The sequence below is a fragment of the Manis javanica genome, chromosome 12 (genome assembly GCF_040802235.1).
Source record: "Manis javanica isolate MJ-LG chromosome 12, MJ_LKY, whole genome shotgun sequence".
NCBI classification, from domain to species: domain Eukaryota; kingdom Metazoa; phylum Chordata; class Mammalia; order Pholidota; family Manidae; genus Manis; species Manis javanica.
In genome coordinates this window covers 5,710,227-5,729,092 of record NC_133167.1, presented here as the reverse complement: position 1 = coordinate 5,729,092, position 18,866 = coordinate 5,710,227, and the positions used below count along the sequence as shown (strand labels likewise).

General features: G+C 47.2%; 1 protein-coding gene across 8 annotated transcripts in view; it reads left to right on the top strand.

Moving 5' to 3' along the window:
- Positions 1-18,866, top strand: part of TRPM8 (transient receptor potential cation channel subfamily M member 8) — a 144,210-nt gene that overhangs the window by 53,861 nt on the left and 71,483 nt on the right. For all 8 annotated transcript variants that reach the window (XR_012123449.1, XR_005058924.2, XR_012123447.1 and 5 more), the window contains exons 2-8: positions 499-623; positions 4,071-4,144; positions 10,414-10,570; positions 11,487-11,664; positions 12,641-12,813; positions 16,320-16,494; positions 17,511-17,578. Coding sequence is in view for 2 of the 8 variants with exons in the window: in XM_073217954.1 (XP_073074055.1) it covers positions 507-623; positions 4,071-4,144; positions 10,414-10,570; positions 11,487-11,664; positions 12,641-12,813; positions 16,320-16,494; positions 17,511-17,578 (942 nt within the window). In the remaining 6 variants the exon portion in view is untranslated. The remainder of the gene's footprint in view (positions 1-498; positions 624-4,070; positions 4,145-10,413; positions 10,571-11,486; positions 11,665-12,640; positions 12,814-16,319; positions 16,495-17,510; positions 17,579-18,866) is intronic.

The following is an 18,866-nucleotide window of genomic DNA, read 5'->3' as shown; positions in this document are numbered from 1 at the left end:
GGGCCCATGCGCCTGCAGTCCCACAGTGACCCGGAGCATGCTGGCCCGCAGGCCCTGCCTTCTCCCTCTTGGCTAGATGGGATCGGGGCCAGGATCCCTCTCCTCTTGCTGATATCAGCTGCTGGTTTCAGTCTGTTCTGTGAATTCTTTTTACTCCCAGTCCATGAACTTCCCAGTAGCCATTGCAGACCTCCTGCGGTGGTCTGTGATGCACGGTCCCACCCCTCGGGGACACCGCCATGGCCCTGCCCCAGGCATGAGGGATCAGGGCCGAGGAACAGGACAGAAACTCAAGCCTGTTGCAGAGGATGAGGAGGGAGGAGGCGAGGAGCAGGGTCCAGGGTCTGGTGCCTGGGTGGTGACACGTGGGGCCCAGTGTGGTGGTGGTGGGGGCACTCTGCACGTGGCTGAGAGAGAGGGAGAGAGTGGGAGGAAAGGGCTTTGTGATCAACCTCCAGTGAAGCCCTTTTCCTGTTTGTCACCCAACTCATCCCACAGGAGGAAAGATGGCCTTTGAGGGTGCCAGGCTCAGCATGAGAAACAGGAGGAACGGCACGCCGGACAGCACACGGACCCTGTACTCCAGTGCGTCTCGGAGCACAGACGTGTCCTACAGTGAGAGCGTGAGTCCGGGGCAGCGGCTGCGGTGGAAAGCGTGGCTTTGGCAGTTAGGCTTATTTCGGGGGCCAGCATCCTTCAAAAAGCCCCTATCTCACCGTGTAGTACTCTGTTCTGTGGGTTATTTTAGTCCGTGTAGAAGCATTTTCTCTTCTGTGTTGTTTTTCAGGCATTCCTATTTTAAAGGTCGTAATAACCTTAGTAAGTTGTCAAGCAATGCATTTGTTAACTGACTTTCATGAAATGTTAAATGCCTCACTTTTAATATTCATTTTACTATCTAATGCTTGTGTCCTTGCTTCTTGGTCCCATCGGTTCACCCAGAAATGATTCTTGAATCTACATCCTTTTCTTCAGCTCTGTGGCTGGAGTCTGAGTGTGGGTCCGAGTCTGTTCCTGTGGGAGCTCCTAACTGTTCTCTTGGGCCCACCTCCAGGCCCGCGTCCAGGCGGCCTTGCAGACGTAAGGACACGCCCTGCTGCTGCTCGCCGGGGCGCGGACTGGCGGGGGGCCAGCAGAAGGCCCTCCTGGTCTGCCCTGCTGCTTCTTCGATGCTGACCCTTGAGGTCACCTCGGGCAGCTCCCGCGGGTCTTCTGTGCACCCTCAGGCCTTGACTGCTCTCACTTGTCAGGAAGTAAGGACGAGGTTCTGCAGGTGCCAAGGCTTCCCCTTGGCTGTGGTGTTGAAAGTCAGGCTGGTGGCTGCTTGGGAAACCAGGGAGGAGGTACTGGGAGTGTAGGGCTTCTGGGGCGCTGAGCACAGCAGTATTTTGATCGGTCAGGTGGTTGCATGGGGCTGGCTCTGTGGTACATCAGGGGCTATAGGAAAATAAGCAAGCAAGCAAAAGCCTGCCTGTGCCACCCTGCGTACTGAAGGAGGCACTGGCTCTTGGGCGCCGCCCTGCCCTTGCCTACTGCCCACTGCCCACTGCCCACTCCCATGCCTCCTTAGATTTTGCATCTGCTCTCACCTTAGCCCTGGCCCTGTGCGAAATAAACAGTAGACTAAAAGCTCCAACACTCTGTGCCAGCCTCAAGCTGCGAGAGAACCCTGGGGGTGCAGAACAGGCCTCCCAGACGGCGCCTGGATGCAGCATTGTCCCTCTGGGAGGCGGAGGAAGGCTGACTTTCTCTTGCCACCCTTCTGCGGGCCCCCTTTGGGATTTCTGGGTGGCTTGTCTGCTCCCCTCAATTCCTGCAGATGCCCCCTCAGAGATTCAGGCAGCTGCTGTGAGTAGAACTTCTGAGATCCCCCCAAAACATCTCAGTTCCAGGGGGTCCTGTTTGCCCTCTGAGAACACACATCTCTGCAAAGTGCATTTCCAGAGGGACTTTTTAGCATCGAAGCCGTTTTTATCACCACGATAAAAAATTTCACTATCATTGATACAGGCTTACCCACCTGTTGTATTTTCTTCATTTGTGTTAAGTGGATTTAGAATTAGTTAAGAGGCTAGAAAATATTACAAAGAAAGAAAGGGCATCACAGATTTTCAAAATTTTTGCATTCAGACGAGTGTAGAAATTATTTTTGCTTTCTACATTTTTATGGTCCATAGAAAAGAATGTACAGAGGTAAATTTCCAGCTTAGGGAAGAATAACAAAAGGAACACTTGTACCCATCCCAGCCTAAGGAATAGAATCTTACTGGCATGTCACCAGTCACCAAGTGCCCTCCATGTAGGTCACCCAGCCTCCTGTCAGTGACCACCACCCTGAAGTTTGTGTTACCCATTCCTTGCTTTTATTTATAATTTTAGAATTTGCATATCCATTCCTAAACAAGATTCTGTTTAGTTTTGCCTGGTTTTGATATATATGGAATCATACAATAAATTTCCTTTGTGAGTTCGTTTTTGCGCACCATTGTGTCTTTGAGATTCATTCATGTTGACGCGTGTAGTGGTGGCTGATGGATTTCTCTTTCTGCAGCCCTTCATCATGTGCATATGTGCGTCCAGCCTAAGTGGGGTGGACACTCAGGTCTCTTGGTTTTACTGTTAGGAGCTTCGAACCTTCTTTGTGTGAGCTGGGGCTTCTGGAAAATGTGCTTTGGGTTGAGGCCAGTGGGCAAAGGTGGACACCTCCCTGCCGTGGGGTCTGGGTTTAAGGCAGAGGATCTATGGGGAAGCTTTTGTTCAAAGGCCCAGGAAAAGAAGGCATGTTGCTCCTGTTCTCCAATGCCTCAGGACGTTGGGTTGGGGTGGGAAGGGTGGCACCGTGGACTTCTTCCCAGGAGAAGACTACCCCGCCCGCCTTTTGTGGTGCCTGGCTGGTGACAGCCTCGCTGTGGGGGAGGAGTCAGGGCTGGCTTCGGGCAGGGAAGCCAAACTTGTAAAATGTTGTCTGAGAAAGGCAGCTGACAGTGCCCGGTGACCTCAGAAAGTGGTTTGGGCTGCCAGCCCCGTCTCCCAGGACAAGACAGTTGCCTAAAACTGACCCCTTAGTGCCGGGCCTTCTGAGCTTGCAGGCTGTTCATGGGACAGCCTACCTCTCTTTCCACAATGGGCCATTTCTAGGGGTGTAACGTGGCTGGCAGTGGTAGACAGCTTTCCAGACAGGTTGTCCCAGTTTATCCTCCCGCCCGTACTGGGCATGAGGCCCCCCACCTTGCCTTCCATCCTCATTCGGTGTCAGTTGCCTTTCTAAGTGTTCCAGCCCAGTGGGCATGCGATGCCATGTCCTTCCTTGCAGCTCCACTCACATTCGCCTCCTTACTGATGAGGCTGAACTTCTTTTCACACACATATGGGTATTTGTGTATCCTCCTTCATTCAGTGCCTGCTCAGGTCTTTTGCCACCTTCCCATTAGGTTGTCTGTCTTATTCTCAGTGATATCCAGTGTTTTATGTATTCTGTCTACAAATTCTATGATGACTAACAAGTGTTGCAAATATCTTCTCCCACTTTTTGGAGGGTAGTTATTTTTGATGTTTTTTTTCATCTGTTTCCAGATAGTTTTCTTTTGCCATCTCAAGGGCAGCTTTGGTTTATAAAGGCTTTTGGCTGGTTGTCAGAATTAGGATAAGCCTTACCCATAAGGGCGCAAATACAAGTATGAAGGAGTCTTTGGAGTATATCTTCTTTTGAAAAGCAAATGTAAGATGAATGGGAATCTGCACTGATGCATTATTTATACTAAACTATCAACAAATGCTTATATCCCCCCAGCAGCGTTAGAGCTGGAAAAACATAATTTGTATGTGTATAATGACATTTATTGCAAGATAATTCCAAGTAACTTTTAGAAAAATTTGCATTTTGTTATAAAAATTTAATTGCCTCTTTTAAAAAAATTTGTGTAAAGCAGGAATAGATGCTGAATGCTATGAATATGTGGTACATTTCTTAAAACCTTTGAAGTTGGTTGAGGTCATTTTTAGTACTCACTGATAACAGGAGGGGATGAGATTAAATTAGTAATGTGTTGTCCCATGTTCTTTCTCCAAAGGACTTAGTGAATTTTATTCAAGCAAATTTTAAGAAACGGGAATGTGTCTTCTTTACCAAAGATTCCAAGGCCACGTAAGCAATGATTTTCTCTTGGATTTTGCTTCCATGTTCAAAAATAAATTATTAACAACTATTATAACAAACAAATGCTCACTAGTTCATTATTAAAGTTGTTTTCATCTTGCAGTTCTCAGAAATGGTGTGTGAGCAGGAAGAATTTGGCAAGTAGCTTGGAGTTGGTCCCCAAAGTGTATCATTTTGTTTTATATTTTTAGCTTTGGCAGTAGGTGGTCAAGGCTCCAAGAGAGGCTGTCGCCCCTTCAGTATTCCCACGAGCCTGGTAGCCCACCTGAGTAGCCATGGCAATGAAGATTGTTGTTTTATATAGAGGTTGGCAGGCGACACCAGGCATGTGCGCATGTGCAATCTGGGTGGCTCCTCCCTCAGGCTGTTGACTTTTGGGCCTTCCCACCCAATTGGGTGTTCATCTCCTCTGCGTCTCATGCTTTGGAACATCAAGGGTTCTAAAAGCCCCGGGGAGCAGCCCCTTGCAGCGCTGCCCACTGAAGTCCTCAGTGAGTGTGAGCAAATGAGCATTGCTGGTGGTTGGATGACTGCCGACCGTTCCCCCAGAGAGATCCCTCCCGGACCTCCTGAAGCCATTTCAGTTCTTCCTTCTTTTCATCTGTTCGTCTCCACCTTTCCTATTTTGCCTGCTGGGGATAGAACAAAGTGTAGCTATTGGTTGGAGAGTTGCTGCTGTGGTTCATAATTAAAGCAATGCCCCTGGGTTGACCGGAGGCAGTGAGCACAGGAAGGGTGTAATAAGCAAAGGCTTTAGAATCAGCCAGGATCAATCCCAGCTTGCTGCCTGCTCACTGCATGACCTCGAGCCAATTATTTTCCTTTCTGAACCAAATTCTCTTATCTTAAAAGGCTAGCAAAGTACACCTCATGGGTTGTGTTGAAGATTCCATGGGATAACACATAAAATACCCACCCCCGTGCCTCGGAGCATAATAGGTTTGTAAAAAATGTGTTTTCTTACTTTGGATGAATCAGAAAATGAACATCAGAAAGACAGACTCTCTGTCTTGTCATTGGTGTAAATTTATTCATCATGAGTCATAAACTCCATGAGTCAGCTATTTATTTCCTGCATTTTTCAGTGAATGGTTTTACTGTTACGCCATTTGTTTGGCTGGTAGAAAAACCAGCTTGGATTCATTCATTCATTCAACAAACATTTCCTGGGTGTTTACCATGTCACGGGACTTTACACTTGATTGCTAACTCTACAGCCCTCCTTCAGGGCAGCTGCTGTTATCACTGGACAGAAAGGCATGTGAGGCCCAGTGACATTCAGTATTTTACCCAAGGTCACATGGCCAGTGGGAAATAGATGAGGGATGGACCCAGGTATTCTGGTTCCTAGGTTGTGTGTTTTTCTATCTCCTACTCCCGTTTTCTAAGAATTGCCTCAGGCAGACCCTTTTCATCAGCAATTTCTGAGACGCAGATCTGCCATCTAATTGGCTTGCGTGGAAGGGCGACGATGGGACTTCGCGGCTGCAAAGCACGGCCAGATCCAGAGCGCAGTGTCACCATGCCCCCCACCCCCATGCCTGCTGTGCCTGCTGATCTCTGGGAGGGCAGCCTGCTCACCAGTGTGGGCAGAATGGCAGCTATACCTTGGCTGACATGTTATCAGGTTCCCATTTACTAGTCTGGGAAAGAGGGCTTCGTTCTTAGAAAGTCCACCACAAGTCCTGCGCTGATATTTGTGGCTCTTACTGGCCTGGCGTGGGCCATGTGACTACGTCTAAACTAGTCTCTGGGGTGGAGGGGGAACATGTTGATTGGCGAGGCTTGGGTGTTGTGTCCACATGGACCCAGTGTGGGAAGGGGTGATTTCACAGAGGAAAATCAGGGTGCTCTTACCAGCCAAAGGAGAAATGGATGCAAGGCAGGTTAACCCATAGCTGTTTACATTATAGTGTTTGATTACAGCCCCATATGGCCCAAAACAAGGGCAGTTTTATGTGGTGAGCAACCCCCGCCCTCAACGACACAAGCAGAGGACAGGGACGCCTCAGAGTCTTCCACTTCCCATCTCAGGAGGGACACAAGGTTGTAGACCAGGGTCAAGACTCTATACTCTTTGAACATCCCCATATGTATTATTTTTATCTCTCCATAGGTAGTGGAATACTCTGGGTCATCTAAATTACCCATCAGACAAGAGAACCAAGTGAAGTGACTTATAATGTGGAGACTCCAGTTTTACTGCCACTTGCCGCTCTAGCCGACGTGGGCTGTCCAAAGTCACCCCAAGAAATCCCTGGGGTTGCCTCTTAAGTGCCAAGCCCAGACTGCCACTAAACCCTTGTGGAAATCTGTTTCTCGAGTGGTCACTGGGCAGGGATGCCCAACTATTGCCCCTGCTGCCAGGTGCCCTCTGAGACATGGCTGCCCAGCTTGGGGGCTGCCTCCTGACACTTCTGAGGCGGTAAGCCCAGGATCTGGGCCGCGCCGTTCAGTTCTCAGTGCCTTGGCCCTGCTGGGTCCCAGGTAGAAAGGAGGAGCTCCACTTCCACCGTAGCTGCTCGCGCAGTGGAACCTTCTGCCTTGATGGAACTGTTCTGTGCCTGCACTGCCCAACGTGGTAGTCACTTGCCACATGTGGTTGTCGAACATTTGAAATGTGGGTAGTACAACCAGGGAACTGAATTAATTTTAGTAACTTAAATATAAAATTAAATAGCCACACTTGGCTAGTGGCTGCCTTACTGACAGTATAGCTGTATAGAATTCAGGCTTGGTCTGAGAGGTAGACCTAGAGTCCTGATAAGCCCTCGTCTGCTCCATTTCTCTCCTCTGTCACCCTGACCCTCCTCCAGGTATCTGTGCTCCTAATGCCTTCCTTGGCCTCTTCTCCATTTGTGAACCTGTTCATGCACGTTGGTGCTTGGAAGGCTATCAGCCCACAGACCATCAAGATGGTCTCCATCCTGGTCACCTGAGACACGCCTCTCCCCCTAGAAGGGTAAAGGGCTCAAGAGCTGTCTCCAGGTGTAGCCAGGACAGGTGGGACAAGGACTTCTCTCCCCATCCTGCAGTGAGCTTGGGTGGGCGTGGACAAGCCCCAAGGGGTGGTGGGATGGTAGCAGCTAAGGAGGGAGGTGAGGAAGCCAAGCGGGACCCTGGTGGGGAGGACGCTGGGACTGTTGGTGCGCAGCCTTGCCTCTGGAAGCGCCCTGGGACTAAGAGAAAGGACAGAGGAGATTGTGAAGTCCCCAGACAACTGTTCCAAAGAGGAGGCAAGATTGCTGCTGGGGGCTTGATGTTGGATCCAGGCTCTCGCTCAATTTTTATAGCCCTAGAACATACTGAAAGTCTGACATATATTTTGAATACAGATAGTTTCCATACTTTGTTGTATTTAAAACTTTTGGTTACAAGGAACTTGAGCTAGCATGACCTAAAAGGGTTGATTTAAGGAAACAGGATTGCCACACAGAACCTGAATGATAGGAGTGGCTAGGTGCTTGGGAAGGTGAGAACCTGCCTGGAACATGTGGGGACTCGTGATGTCTTCTCTGTCTCCCTTCTGTCTCCACCACTCCCCGCACACCTGCTTTCTTCTTCCTCTGCATAGATGCACTTGTGTTGTATTGCTCAGATCTCCTGTGTCCCAGCCTAGACCTGGAGACGGGGGAGCAGCTGTTTTGGCCCTAACTCCAAATTCCCAAGAAAGGGGTTCCTGTCAATCCTGGATTAACTTCCTGCCTCTGGGCCCTTCATCTGTGGACAGTTCTGCAGCATTGGGCGTATGAACAGGCTAGTACCCATCCAACAGCATAGATGAGGCTGGGGGGCAGGGCGAGTCTCCCCGGGCTCCCATCAGATGCTTAGTCTCCAGCAGGGCCCCATGCTGATGGGCCGTTCACAGTCTCATCTGCAGTAGAGTGAGTTGCTGGTGAGGATACTTCTGTTCCTCAACATAAAAGCTCTTTATTGTGTGGCTTTGGCAGTTACCTCGGGCTTCCAGTAATTCACAGAGATCTCAATGAGCAGAGTAACTCATTGCATGTAACACAATTGAAGCCAATTGCTTCCAGGTAGTAGAATCTTGGTCACAACCCATCTGCCTCTGGAGCATCATCAAAATGTGCTTACCAGGTGACTAGCTCCTCCTCCTATTGTATTTTTAGAAGCTGTCAGAGAAAAGTATATTGCTATTATCATTTTGTCAAGTGGAAATGTGATCTGCTACCAAAAAGTGTGTTTAGAATTGATTCAGCATTTTCACCATCTGTCAAGTAAGCTCATCGGTGGAGAAGGCCTTGAGAATGGCCATGACAGCTATGTACACTTATGCCCACCATCTGGAAGCATAGCATACTTACTTTACGAAAATCTCTGAGAATGGATAAGGATGAAAACAGTTTATAAGAAGACCAACTAATGTATTCATTTAAATGTTTATTCTTTCATTATTCAATGGATATCTGCTGAATGCCCTATGTTCCAGGAACAGACAATATAAGATAAACAGAGCCAGCTGAAAGCAAACCCTGATAGATTTCCTGTTCATATACCTTTATTTGACCCAGTCTGTACATGGCATCCTTGCTACAGGTTGCCCAGGCTGTGTACTGTACAAGTATGCTAGGGGTCAGAGGTCCACATCTGCCGGGGGGAGGGGGAGGGTTGCCTTTTCTAGCATGTCAGTGATTAGGGTGACCACATATTTTATTATGAGACCTGGGACACTGATAAGAGAGATGGAGACATGATCCTGTGAGGGCTTAGGCAACAGGTATAAATGGGGACTGTCTTGGGCAAGCCAGGACATTTGGTCACTCACTGGTGGTGGCTCTCTGTTATTCCATTATTCCTTTACTCTCAGAAAAAAGGGGACCTCTGCCCCTCTGGCGTGTTTCAGGGGCCAAACATGCCTCTCAGCTACTGTCCAGCCTTCTGAGACAGAACTCTCTGTTCTCTTTCTCCACTGGCCATGGCCCCCTTGACTTCTTAGCACCCTCTGATCTTGTCCAAAGATTGATGGGAGAAAGAACAGGGAGATGCAAGTGGGTGGGACATGGAGGAAGAACTGGGAGCAGGTGAGCAGTGCCTCACAGGGAGAGCTGCTGGCGCCACAGGGCCTTTCATCTCTTTGGAGACCATGCCCCTCAGGATGCAACACAGCCCTTGACAGAGGAACCAGGTAGTCAAGGCATATGTTAGTAGATTTTTTTCCCCACACTTTTGCTTCTTTTCTGTTGCCACTGCCTTTGCTGCTCCTTGATTTGCATGTATGGCACCAGCAGAACCTGAAAGTCATTGACAGAGCATGTGCCACGTGCCAGACTCCGCAGGATGCTCTGCATCTTACCCACGCCTCTTAGCAAACCTGGCAGGAGAGCGATTGCGCTGGGATAAAAGGTGCTCCTTTGGTCCTCGCTGCAACCTCCCAGGTACTGTCCTTGGCCGTTCCCAAGAGATTGCAAACAACAGGAGGGCAGGAATCCCATCCCACTAATTTCTGGATGCCATGGAGCTCAGCTCAGGTCTGGCTCAGAGCAGATTTCAATCCCTGTTTGTTGATTAGTATCCTGGGAAGGAGAAAGAGAAGAGGCTTACCACTTACTGCCCATCTTCATCCCCTTCTGATTGTCTATCATGCATATGTGTCACTGAACAGTTAAATTTCATTCTGTTGCACTTTTAATGGGAAGAAATAGTGTTCATTTACCGCACAGTTTGTCCTTGGCTAGCCCATATTATTGAAAGTCTCCCAAACAGCTGACGTCCAGTGTGGAAAGGAAGCTCTGGGATGCTTTGGGCCCCCGCCGGGGCTGCCTCTCTCCCAAGAGTACCATCAACGGGAAGGAGGGTGCACTGCACTTCAGAAGAGCGTTGACCTGCTGTGCAAACGGGCAGGGCTGGTACCACAGCATGGAGACCCAGCCCAGGGCTTCTGCATGTTACGAGCCATGGAGGAAAGTAATAGTCTCCAGGTTTCTGAGACTTGATCCCGCAATAACCTCATGGCTACCCATGCAGAGGACAGACTCTGGGAGGGCAGGTCTGCTCTCTTCATATCCTGATCTCCATACAGAGTCAACCTTTGGGTGGACGGACAATAGAAAGCAGGGATAAAACACCAAGATAGATTTTAAACAACCGAGATGATGAAAGTACTCTGAAAATAAGATTTGATGGTCAAGCCTCTTTTGTGTTTAAGCTAATAACATGTGGTTCATTCTCACAATGTGGTCAACTATTCGGTGGGTTTAATGAAATCCGTTCCTTCCTGTGGATATCATTCCGCCCAGGGAAAGTGTGTGCAAGTGTGGCTACGCCCGGAGCCAGCACATAGAAGGCACCCAGACCAGCCACAGCGAGAAATGGAATTACAAGAAGCACACCAAGGAGTTTCCAACCGATGCCTTTGGGGATATTCAGTTTGAGACTCTGGGGAAGAAAGGGAAGGTGAGCAACGGTCTTCTACTTCCACTGGCTGAGTCATGTACCTGCCCAGCTTGGGTTACCTTGAGCTGTCCGATGGCATGGAGGTGGGAGAAATGGGCAGTCAATCCAAGACCTATTGCAGAGTAAGATAAACCTTGTAGAAGTAAAGAAGCTGTGATTAGGTATGTGCGAATGGAAACCTGGACTGATGGCGACTGGCTGATCAGCCAGAGGCCTTTCTCCACCCACACTGTGGGCAGTCAGGTAACATCCACACTGGCCCTCACCAGTAGGAAAGGCCCATGAAGACTTCTGTGAAATGTCTGGCTAGTCTGGTGTATGGCATTCCTGAGAATATATATGTGGCTCTGAATAAGGTGACATTTCTCTGTGTGCACCCACACTGCACGGCCTTACATGGGGTCTTGCAACGCTTAGTGATTGGGAAGTGCGTGTCCTTAAATCCTCTTGTGTCTCAAGGGCAGAGTCGCAGGCAGCGGGGAGTGTGGGCCTCATCTCCTCGTGTCCCTGAGCCCCTGGGTTGCAGCCCTGGAAGCTGGCCGCTCCTGCACTGCTGTCTCCCCGTGGCCTCTGCCCCAGGGTGGGCAGCCATCTCGTGCCCCCCAGAGCCCTCTGCTCCTCCGCGTCGTCCCTCACTGAGTCAGCCCTAGGCTGGAGGACTCCGCAGCATGTGAATCCCTTGCTGTCCGGCAGCACCTTACAGTTGGCTTACTGCTTTTAGGATAGCCTCCCACGCTCTCTAGGAGGCTTGGGGGGCCTTCAGGGGCACCCACACCCCTGGCCCACTTTCCTCCCATGCCCACAGGAGCACCCTCCCGAGCTGCGATCCTGCTCCCCTTGCCCCCTCCCGCTGGAGCAGGCCAGCCGGGAAGGTCGGGACACGTGCTGCGCTGGACGCTTTCCCTCTTCCCCACAGTATATCCGACTGTCCTGTGACACGGACGCGGAAACCCTGTACGAGCTGCTGACCCAGCACTGGCACCTGAAGACGCCCAACCTGGTCATCTCCGTGACCGGCTGCGCCAGGAACTTCGCCCTGAAGCCGCGCATGCGCAAGATCTTCAGCCGCCTGATTTACATCGCGCAGTCCAAAGGTGCGGACTGTCCCTGCCGTCCCCAGCGTCCCTGGGGGTCCAGGGAGTTTGCCGACGGTCCCTGCGGAATATGGGGTGAAATTACCGAGTGGAGACACATATGAACAAAAGGACTTTCTGGAGGTTGAGGGTGAGGGCTGTCTTGGGACTCCTGAGGTGTCCATGGCTGGAGCTGATCCAGAGAGGCCGGCGACCGTCCCTCAGGCTGGTGCCTGCTTGGGTAGCGTATCAGACCAGGGTCATGTCCAGCTTAGATTTTATTATTATAAAATATAAAAAAATATGTATATGTTATATCTATAATTATGGACATATTATATATTATATATATCATATATAAATATTGTATTATATATATTATATATAAATGTGCTATTATAATACTATGTAATACTAGTATTTTGTAGGTTTTATTTACTTCAATTTTGAAAGCAAAATCCCAAATAAAAACTGCAAAACCCCTGACACTGTGAAGGTCATGGACTATAAACCTTAAAATGCCAATGTGGTAAATTGTGTAATTATAAAGTGAGGTTAAATTGTAGGCACCAGGGTCATGCAGGGAAGGTCACCCCGATCCGCCGAGGTAGGCGTCTGGGAGCAGAGCGCTCTGCTGGCCATAGCGGCGCTGTCTAACTTGCTCAAAGGTCCAGGCCAGGTATTTATTATCCAAGCAAGATTTACCTGAGAGGCTGGTTAAGGATGCAGATTCCGCGACCCCACTTTCTGGACAGCCTGATGATGTAGATCTAGAGGGGTCCCAGAAACTGTATTTTGTTTTAAACCAGGATCTCTTAGAAACACTGAGATCTTCTTCTTTCTCTCCATCCGGTTGTAGGTGAGGCTCATTCAAAGTGTGGCTGCCAGTGCTGTGTCCTGGTGCTCGTGGGGTGGGGGCGTCTTTAGGGGCCTGTGCTCACAGGATGGAAGTTTACTCTGAGCCAGCTGAGCGTTTGCTCTTCCTCCTTGTTGGCAGGTGCTTGGATCCTCACCGGGGGCACCCACTATGGCCTGATGAAGTACATCGGGGAGGTGGTGAGAGATAACACCATCAGCAGGAATTCCGAGGAGAACATCGTGGCCATCGGCATAGCAGCCTGGGGCATGGTCTCCAACCGGGACACCCTCATCAGGAATTGTGATGCTGAGGTAGCGCGGGGTGGGAGGTCTGCAGGTCCCATGGGAGAAAGACCATGACCTGGGGCTCTGGCCTGAACACAGGCGTGCTGTGGAGCCGGCTCATGGGGAAGTCCGCCTTAGAAGGAACATCTTCATGGCTGATAATTAGAAACAAGGATGACATAATCAAAGAACTGGGAAGGAGTTACCAATGGATGTGTTTTGTTCACTAAAATTCGTCCCTAGCAGTATCATGGTGGAGTCAGGCTTTCCATTCTTTATAACCATGACCGAATCTGTCCCCAGGGCCCTCAAGCCTCGGCTACCATATTTTTATTTATTGCCTGGCCACACTCACAGGAATTGAAATCGAAGCTGTGGTCCCTGGTTAATCTGGCATTCAGGGGGCTGTGAACCTTCCCCCCAACCTCCAGAGTTTCCCTTGAGCCCATGTAAAAAGTAATCAACACACATTTCATGTTTGAAATGTAAGGTAGACATAGGGGATTTTGCATCAAGTGTAAAAGTTTGAGAACAGCATTTCTAGTGAGTTGAGACCTCCTTAAACAATAGGTAATCTACCCAGAAGGAAACAAGGAAGTCACAAGAGCATATGTTTGCTACAAAACTATTCTGAGTCACTAGAGGTTATCATTAACAGAAACATAAAAGGAATTAACAACTAGCACTATAGTTTGAATATCTAAAAATAATACATGCTTATGGCAGAAAGCATGAAAAATGCAGAAAAGTATGAGGAAAATCAAAATCATGCTTAATTCCACAACTCAGTGATGGTCACCATCAAGACTTCAGTACATGTATGTCTTTTCTAGGCATTAGATTGATATAGTTCTAATAATTTTCTATGTCAGACTGTAAATACTTCCCTTACTCTCAGAAAATCTTTGAAAATAGCATTTTAATGCTCCATAATTTTCCTTCATGTTTGAACAGTAATCTACCTGAAGATTCCCCTATTATTATTATTATTATTAGATATTTAGGTGTATACCCATTCTTGATATTATAAGAAATATTTTAATGATATGTTTATCCAAATATTAAATTCCCTAGTGATTAGCTTTAAGTATGATTACTGGACATTTAGCATGAATAGTTTTCATGCTCTTGAAACATATTTTGAAATGGTTTTCCAGAAAGGGCACAAATTTGCTCTTTCTCCAGCAATTTATAAAAATCTCATGCTTCTGTATGTGTTAAGAGACCACAAACATTTTTGCTGACTTCCTTGTATCTCTTCTGTCTCCCTGAACAACAGCACTCGGTCTTTCACATAATTGAGCTTGATAGTTGTTCACGATAAGTTTGTTGGCCATCTCTTCCTATGTTATTTTTTGCTCATGGCTTCATTACAAACCCCACCATCGCTAGACCAGGACCCAGTTTAGCAGTTTAGCTGGACTGAAACTACCACATTTCAGAAACACTAAAATTTTACATGATATTGAGGATCTCTTTGGGGTTTTTTTTCTTTTCTTACATCAGCTGTTTTTTTCCTTGACTTGGTACAACACTTTAAAAATTACTGTCGCGTTACATACGCAGGAAAAGATAGTTGATGCCTCCATTGGTCTTTGTTATTTAAACTTTAAAATCCCTTTGTCAGGATACAGTCACATGACAGAACAATGCAGTAAAATTTCACACTCACTGAGTGGGTTCATTGAAACCTTTAAGCTGATGCAGGAACACTGAAGTAGTTATAATATCAAGCTCTCTTCCAGTAACATGAAATGTCTCAATTTATGCAAGGCTGAGTCGTTCAGGAAAGTTTTACAGTTTTCCTCATTAGATCCTTCATATTTCTTCTTGATGTTACTTCTAAAGATTTTGTATTTTTGCTATTATTGTGAAGGGGCCTTTATTCAATGTAATTTTTGAAGTGATTTTTGCTGGTGTGTGTGTGTGTATATATATATAAAGATTTGCTGTTGTTTTAAGTCAGATATTTTATGAACTGTTTTCCCTGTTCTAATGGTTTTTCAGCAGGTTCTCTGGGTGTTCTATGTTTGCAACCATATTGGTAAATAGTGTGACTTTTGAAATAACTCTTCTATTTAATGATACCTTGCATTTTATGCTCATCTTTTTGTTGCCTTGGGTAAAAGGTCCAGTGTAATGTTAAATAACAGTGATGAGAGCAGGTTTTTCTGACAGGCCTCCAAGATACTTGGTACTGTAGTTAGTGGAAAAGAGTCTAGTTTTTTCACCAGTAAATAGGATTTGGTGAAAGGTTCAATGTACATATATTTTAAAAACAGAATCGTAAGGCGTCATTCTTTTATTTCTGGTTTATAATTTTTTCAATCGAGAATGAGTGTTGAGCACAGAATGTCTTTTTGCATCTGTTGGGTGGGTATTTTTCTCCTTTAAGCCATAATGGAATGGACTGGGTCCTGGAAACAACACTAATTGTTCCTTAACAATCCTGCTGGATTTAATTAGCCAATGATTTGTTAGGATTTTTGTATTCTTATTCATTAGAGGGCCTGATCTTTGGCCATTCCTTTTGTGATTCTTTCCTTGTGAAGGTTTTGGAATCAATGTTGTATTCTGGAAGAGTATAAATGGAGTGAGAATTATTTGTTCCAGGGACATTTGTAGGATTCCTCTATCAAACGCCTGGACGCAGGACTTGCGAATGTTACATCATCCGTCATTTCCAGGACTCTCCTGATGGGAGCCCCTGGCTGGGCAAGCGCCACCGAGAGAGTATGAGCTCATGCAGCATGTGCATTTCACTTTTCACTCTGCCTTTGTTCTGATTGTATATGTGTCGTTAATAGAGTCAGTGACCTTCTTTTCCCCATTGAGTTTCCAACTTGAATTCTTGGAGTCCAGATTGAAACACCTTTTAATGCAACCCTAATACTTTAAAAAGTACACACCTTTGAAAGGGACACCGGGGTCAGGAGCTCCTTCCTGTATGCTCCTGCAGCAGTTTCTTACTCTCCAGTATCAAGTGTTTAGGACAGAGTATCTATGTGATTGCTTCACTTTGTGGTCCCATAACTATGGACTTCGGAAGAGCAGACTCCATCTTAGTCGTTTTCTAATCCTGACCCTGGTCCAGGTCTTGGCATATGATAGATCCCAGACAAATACGTATGTGTGCATGTCAATGTCTACCCTACCTGGATACTCACACACACTGACACACAAACACACACATACACATATACACTCTTTCCTGGGTGTGATCAGCTTCAGTGAATTTACATAAAAGAGAACAGGGAGATGGAACACGTACTGGATTGGGAATTGAATCCTTACATTGTCACATTTATGTGATAATAAGCAAGTGATCCAACCATTTTGAACCTTCATTTCTTCATATTTAAATTGAAAGGCTGTGCTATAAAATCTTTAACTCCCTTCTGAATTTAGCAATCTGGGAGGAGGCATCACTAGCTGAACCCAAAGCGTTGGCTTTAATATGAACATATAAAAATATCAGCATGCTTCTTGGGCCACAAATAAATCTCAAAGACAAATTTCTCTGTACTTTTCAGGGCTATTTTTCAGCTCAGTACATTATGGATGACTTTAAGAGAGACCCCCTGTACATCCTGGACAACAATCACACCCATCTGCTGCTCGTGGACAATGGCTGCCACGGGCATCCCACCGTGGAAGCGAAGCTCCGCAATCAGCTAGAGAAGTACATCTCTGAGCGCACTATTCAAGGTCAGTATTCAGGAAGTGGGACCTTAGGCCCACATAATACCAAGAGCAGAGGCAGCCAGATAGCTACCAGTTGTTGAGTAAAGCATGGTGAGCGCCCCCGATGAGGTGTCCTATCGCCAAGAAGAGCTGTTACCTCTCTTCTTCCTTTAACATGCTTGGAGTGCACCTGCCCAGGGTCCTGTGGTATGTACCCTGCAACGTGCTGGAGCAGGGATAAGTGCTGCCCTGTCCCGCTCTGGTTTGCCAGTACAGAAAGCCTGCCATCTCTTGCACAACACTTAAGATCAAGTAAAATCCATGATGGCAAACCTGAACTTAGGAAGCAATGCAGTTGGCTTGGGTAGAAATGATAAAAACCAACCCACTAGCTTAACAGTTGGCTTTGAATCTTGGCTAATTCTCTCTAATAGGGCCACTTACAACATTGGGCTCAAGGGAAGAATGCAGCAACTGAGTGAAAGCTTGTGTTTGCCTTGGAAAGTGACAAATTCTTGCTGCCGTGTTCTGTTGTGGAACCAGACCACCTCATGACGTAGCTATAGACTCCCTGACAGGAACTTGTTGGGTGGAGATGCTCTCGGCCTTTTCCCTTTCTCAGTGGGATGTCCATGGGGGAACACCTGTGTATATGCCGTACTCTCCCTTGAGAGCATGTAGAGTTATACACATTTTTCACCCACTCAAGAAAGCATAGGTTTGTGCAAATAAGTGAGAGTGTAATTATTTTCAGGATAAACTTGAACCTGGCCTTATGTATTAGTAATTAAATAATCCACAGATTGTAGCATTTTAAATACCAGTAACAAATTCAAACCATGTCCTGCTGTTATGAGTTTGGGGCACAGAGATGTGTCTTTCGTGACCAATGGGCAGATCAATGCCAAGTCTGTGAGATCTGCAGCCGCCACTCCACAGCTTGGGCTCCTGGGGCAGAGACTCCTGGTCCACCTCTCCCTGGAGGTAGGCGAGTATTTCTGAAGAGCCCAAAGTTAAGTCTTATGTTTTATGTTTTACAGATTCCAACTACGGCGGCAAGATCCCCATTGTGTGTTTTGCCCAAGGAGGTGGAAAAGAGACTTTGAAGGTGAGTCTTCATTTAGTTTTCTAGAAGATCAGTCAACAAGCTTACTCAACAAATATGTATTTCCAGGGCTTTGGGGCTCACCGAATCTAACCTAATTTCTTTTGCTATAGCAAGTAGGTAGCATTGTTTCTGTCCTGTAATGGTCCCTTAACTGGCTTAGAGGGGAGAGACTGGAAGGCCACGAAGGGCCCGGATACCTGGTGATGGTTTGACTGTCAACCTGACAAAGAGAAGAGTTATCAGTAACTCATGGTGATCTGCATGCGTATTGGAAGCCCCTGGCCCACCCCATCTGCATAGGGATGAGCTGGGATCACACACCCACAGATTGCCCCCAGATAGGTGCTCCCAGACCACCTAAAGCCATCCACGTGCTTCCTGGGCCTGCAAGGATGCCCTCTCCTGGGGGATTCCCAAACCCTAAGCAATTCGGAGATCACAGAGAGTTTCCTGAATGACTCTGTACTTCCAGCATTGAGCTTCCCACCCCACCCATGCAGACTCCGATATTAGTGAGCTCAGCTTGTCTGCAGCAGGCCTCTTTGACTTCTAAAAACGCATCAGTGTGACTGCGTTTTAGTCAGGATGAAGGCATGAGCATCATCTTCAAGATCTCATTTTTCTAGGAATAGGATATCACAAGAAAGTAATTTTTAACCTTCCTTTAATTTCCATGTTGATTTGGCTATTTCCCCATTGCCTCCATGCTATTTTGATTTCAAGACAAGTATTGGAGTAGAGAGATCTGTGATTCTCCATCCTTCCCCTCCCTTACCAGAGGGCACCCCTGGAGTTATGGCAATTCCTGGCAAAGGTATTTGGAATCATAATCTACCACATCTCTCTGTTTGTTCTTTTATAGATAGTGGCCTTTGCATTTGTACATCAACAGTATTTATTTAGTACCTGCTATGAGGTGTACTGAGACTATTGTAAATAAAGTCTTTCAGGGAAGAACTGAAACAGAGATTTTGTTAAATGTGAAATTGCCAGTATGTGAACGCTTGAAGGATCAGACACATAAAAGAGGAAAAGAGATGGAGAGGAGGTATTGAAAGCTGATTAGTTCACCCTCTCTGTCTCAAATGTTAGATTTAGAATTCGGTTCCAGGCCTAGGGCTCTGCATCTCTACAGCATTCTCTAGGAGCACCTGCTCAGCCCATAACAGCCCACAGAACAGGGGTTAGGAGAGGGGAGGGAGAAGACGGGAAACACCAGCCAAGTGTCCCTGCAGCTCTTAAGCCCCTGTCTTTCGGCTTCCTCTCCTACCATCCCCACCCCCGTCCA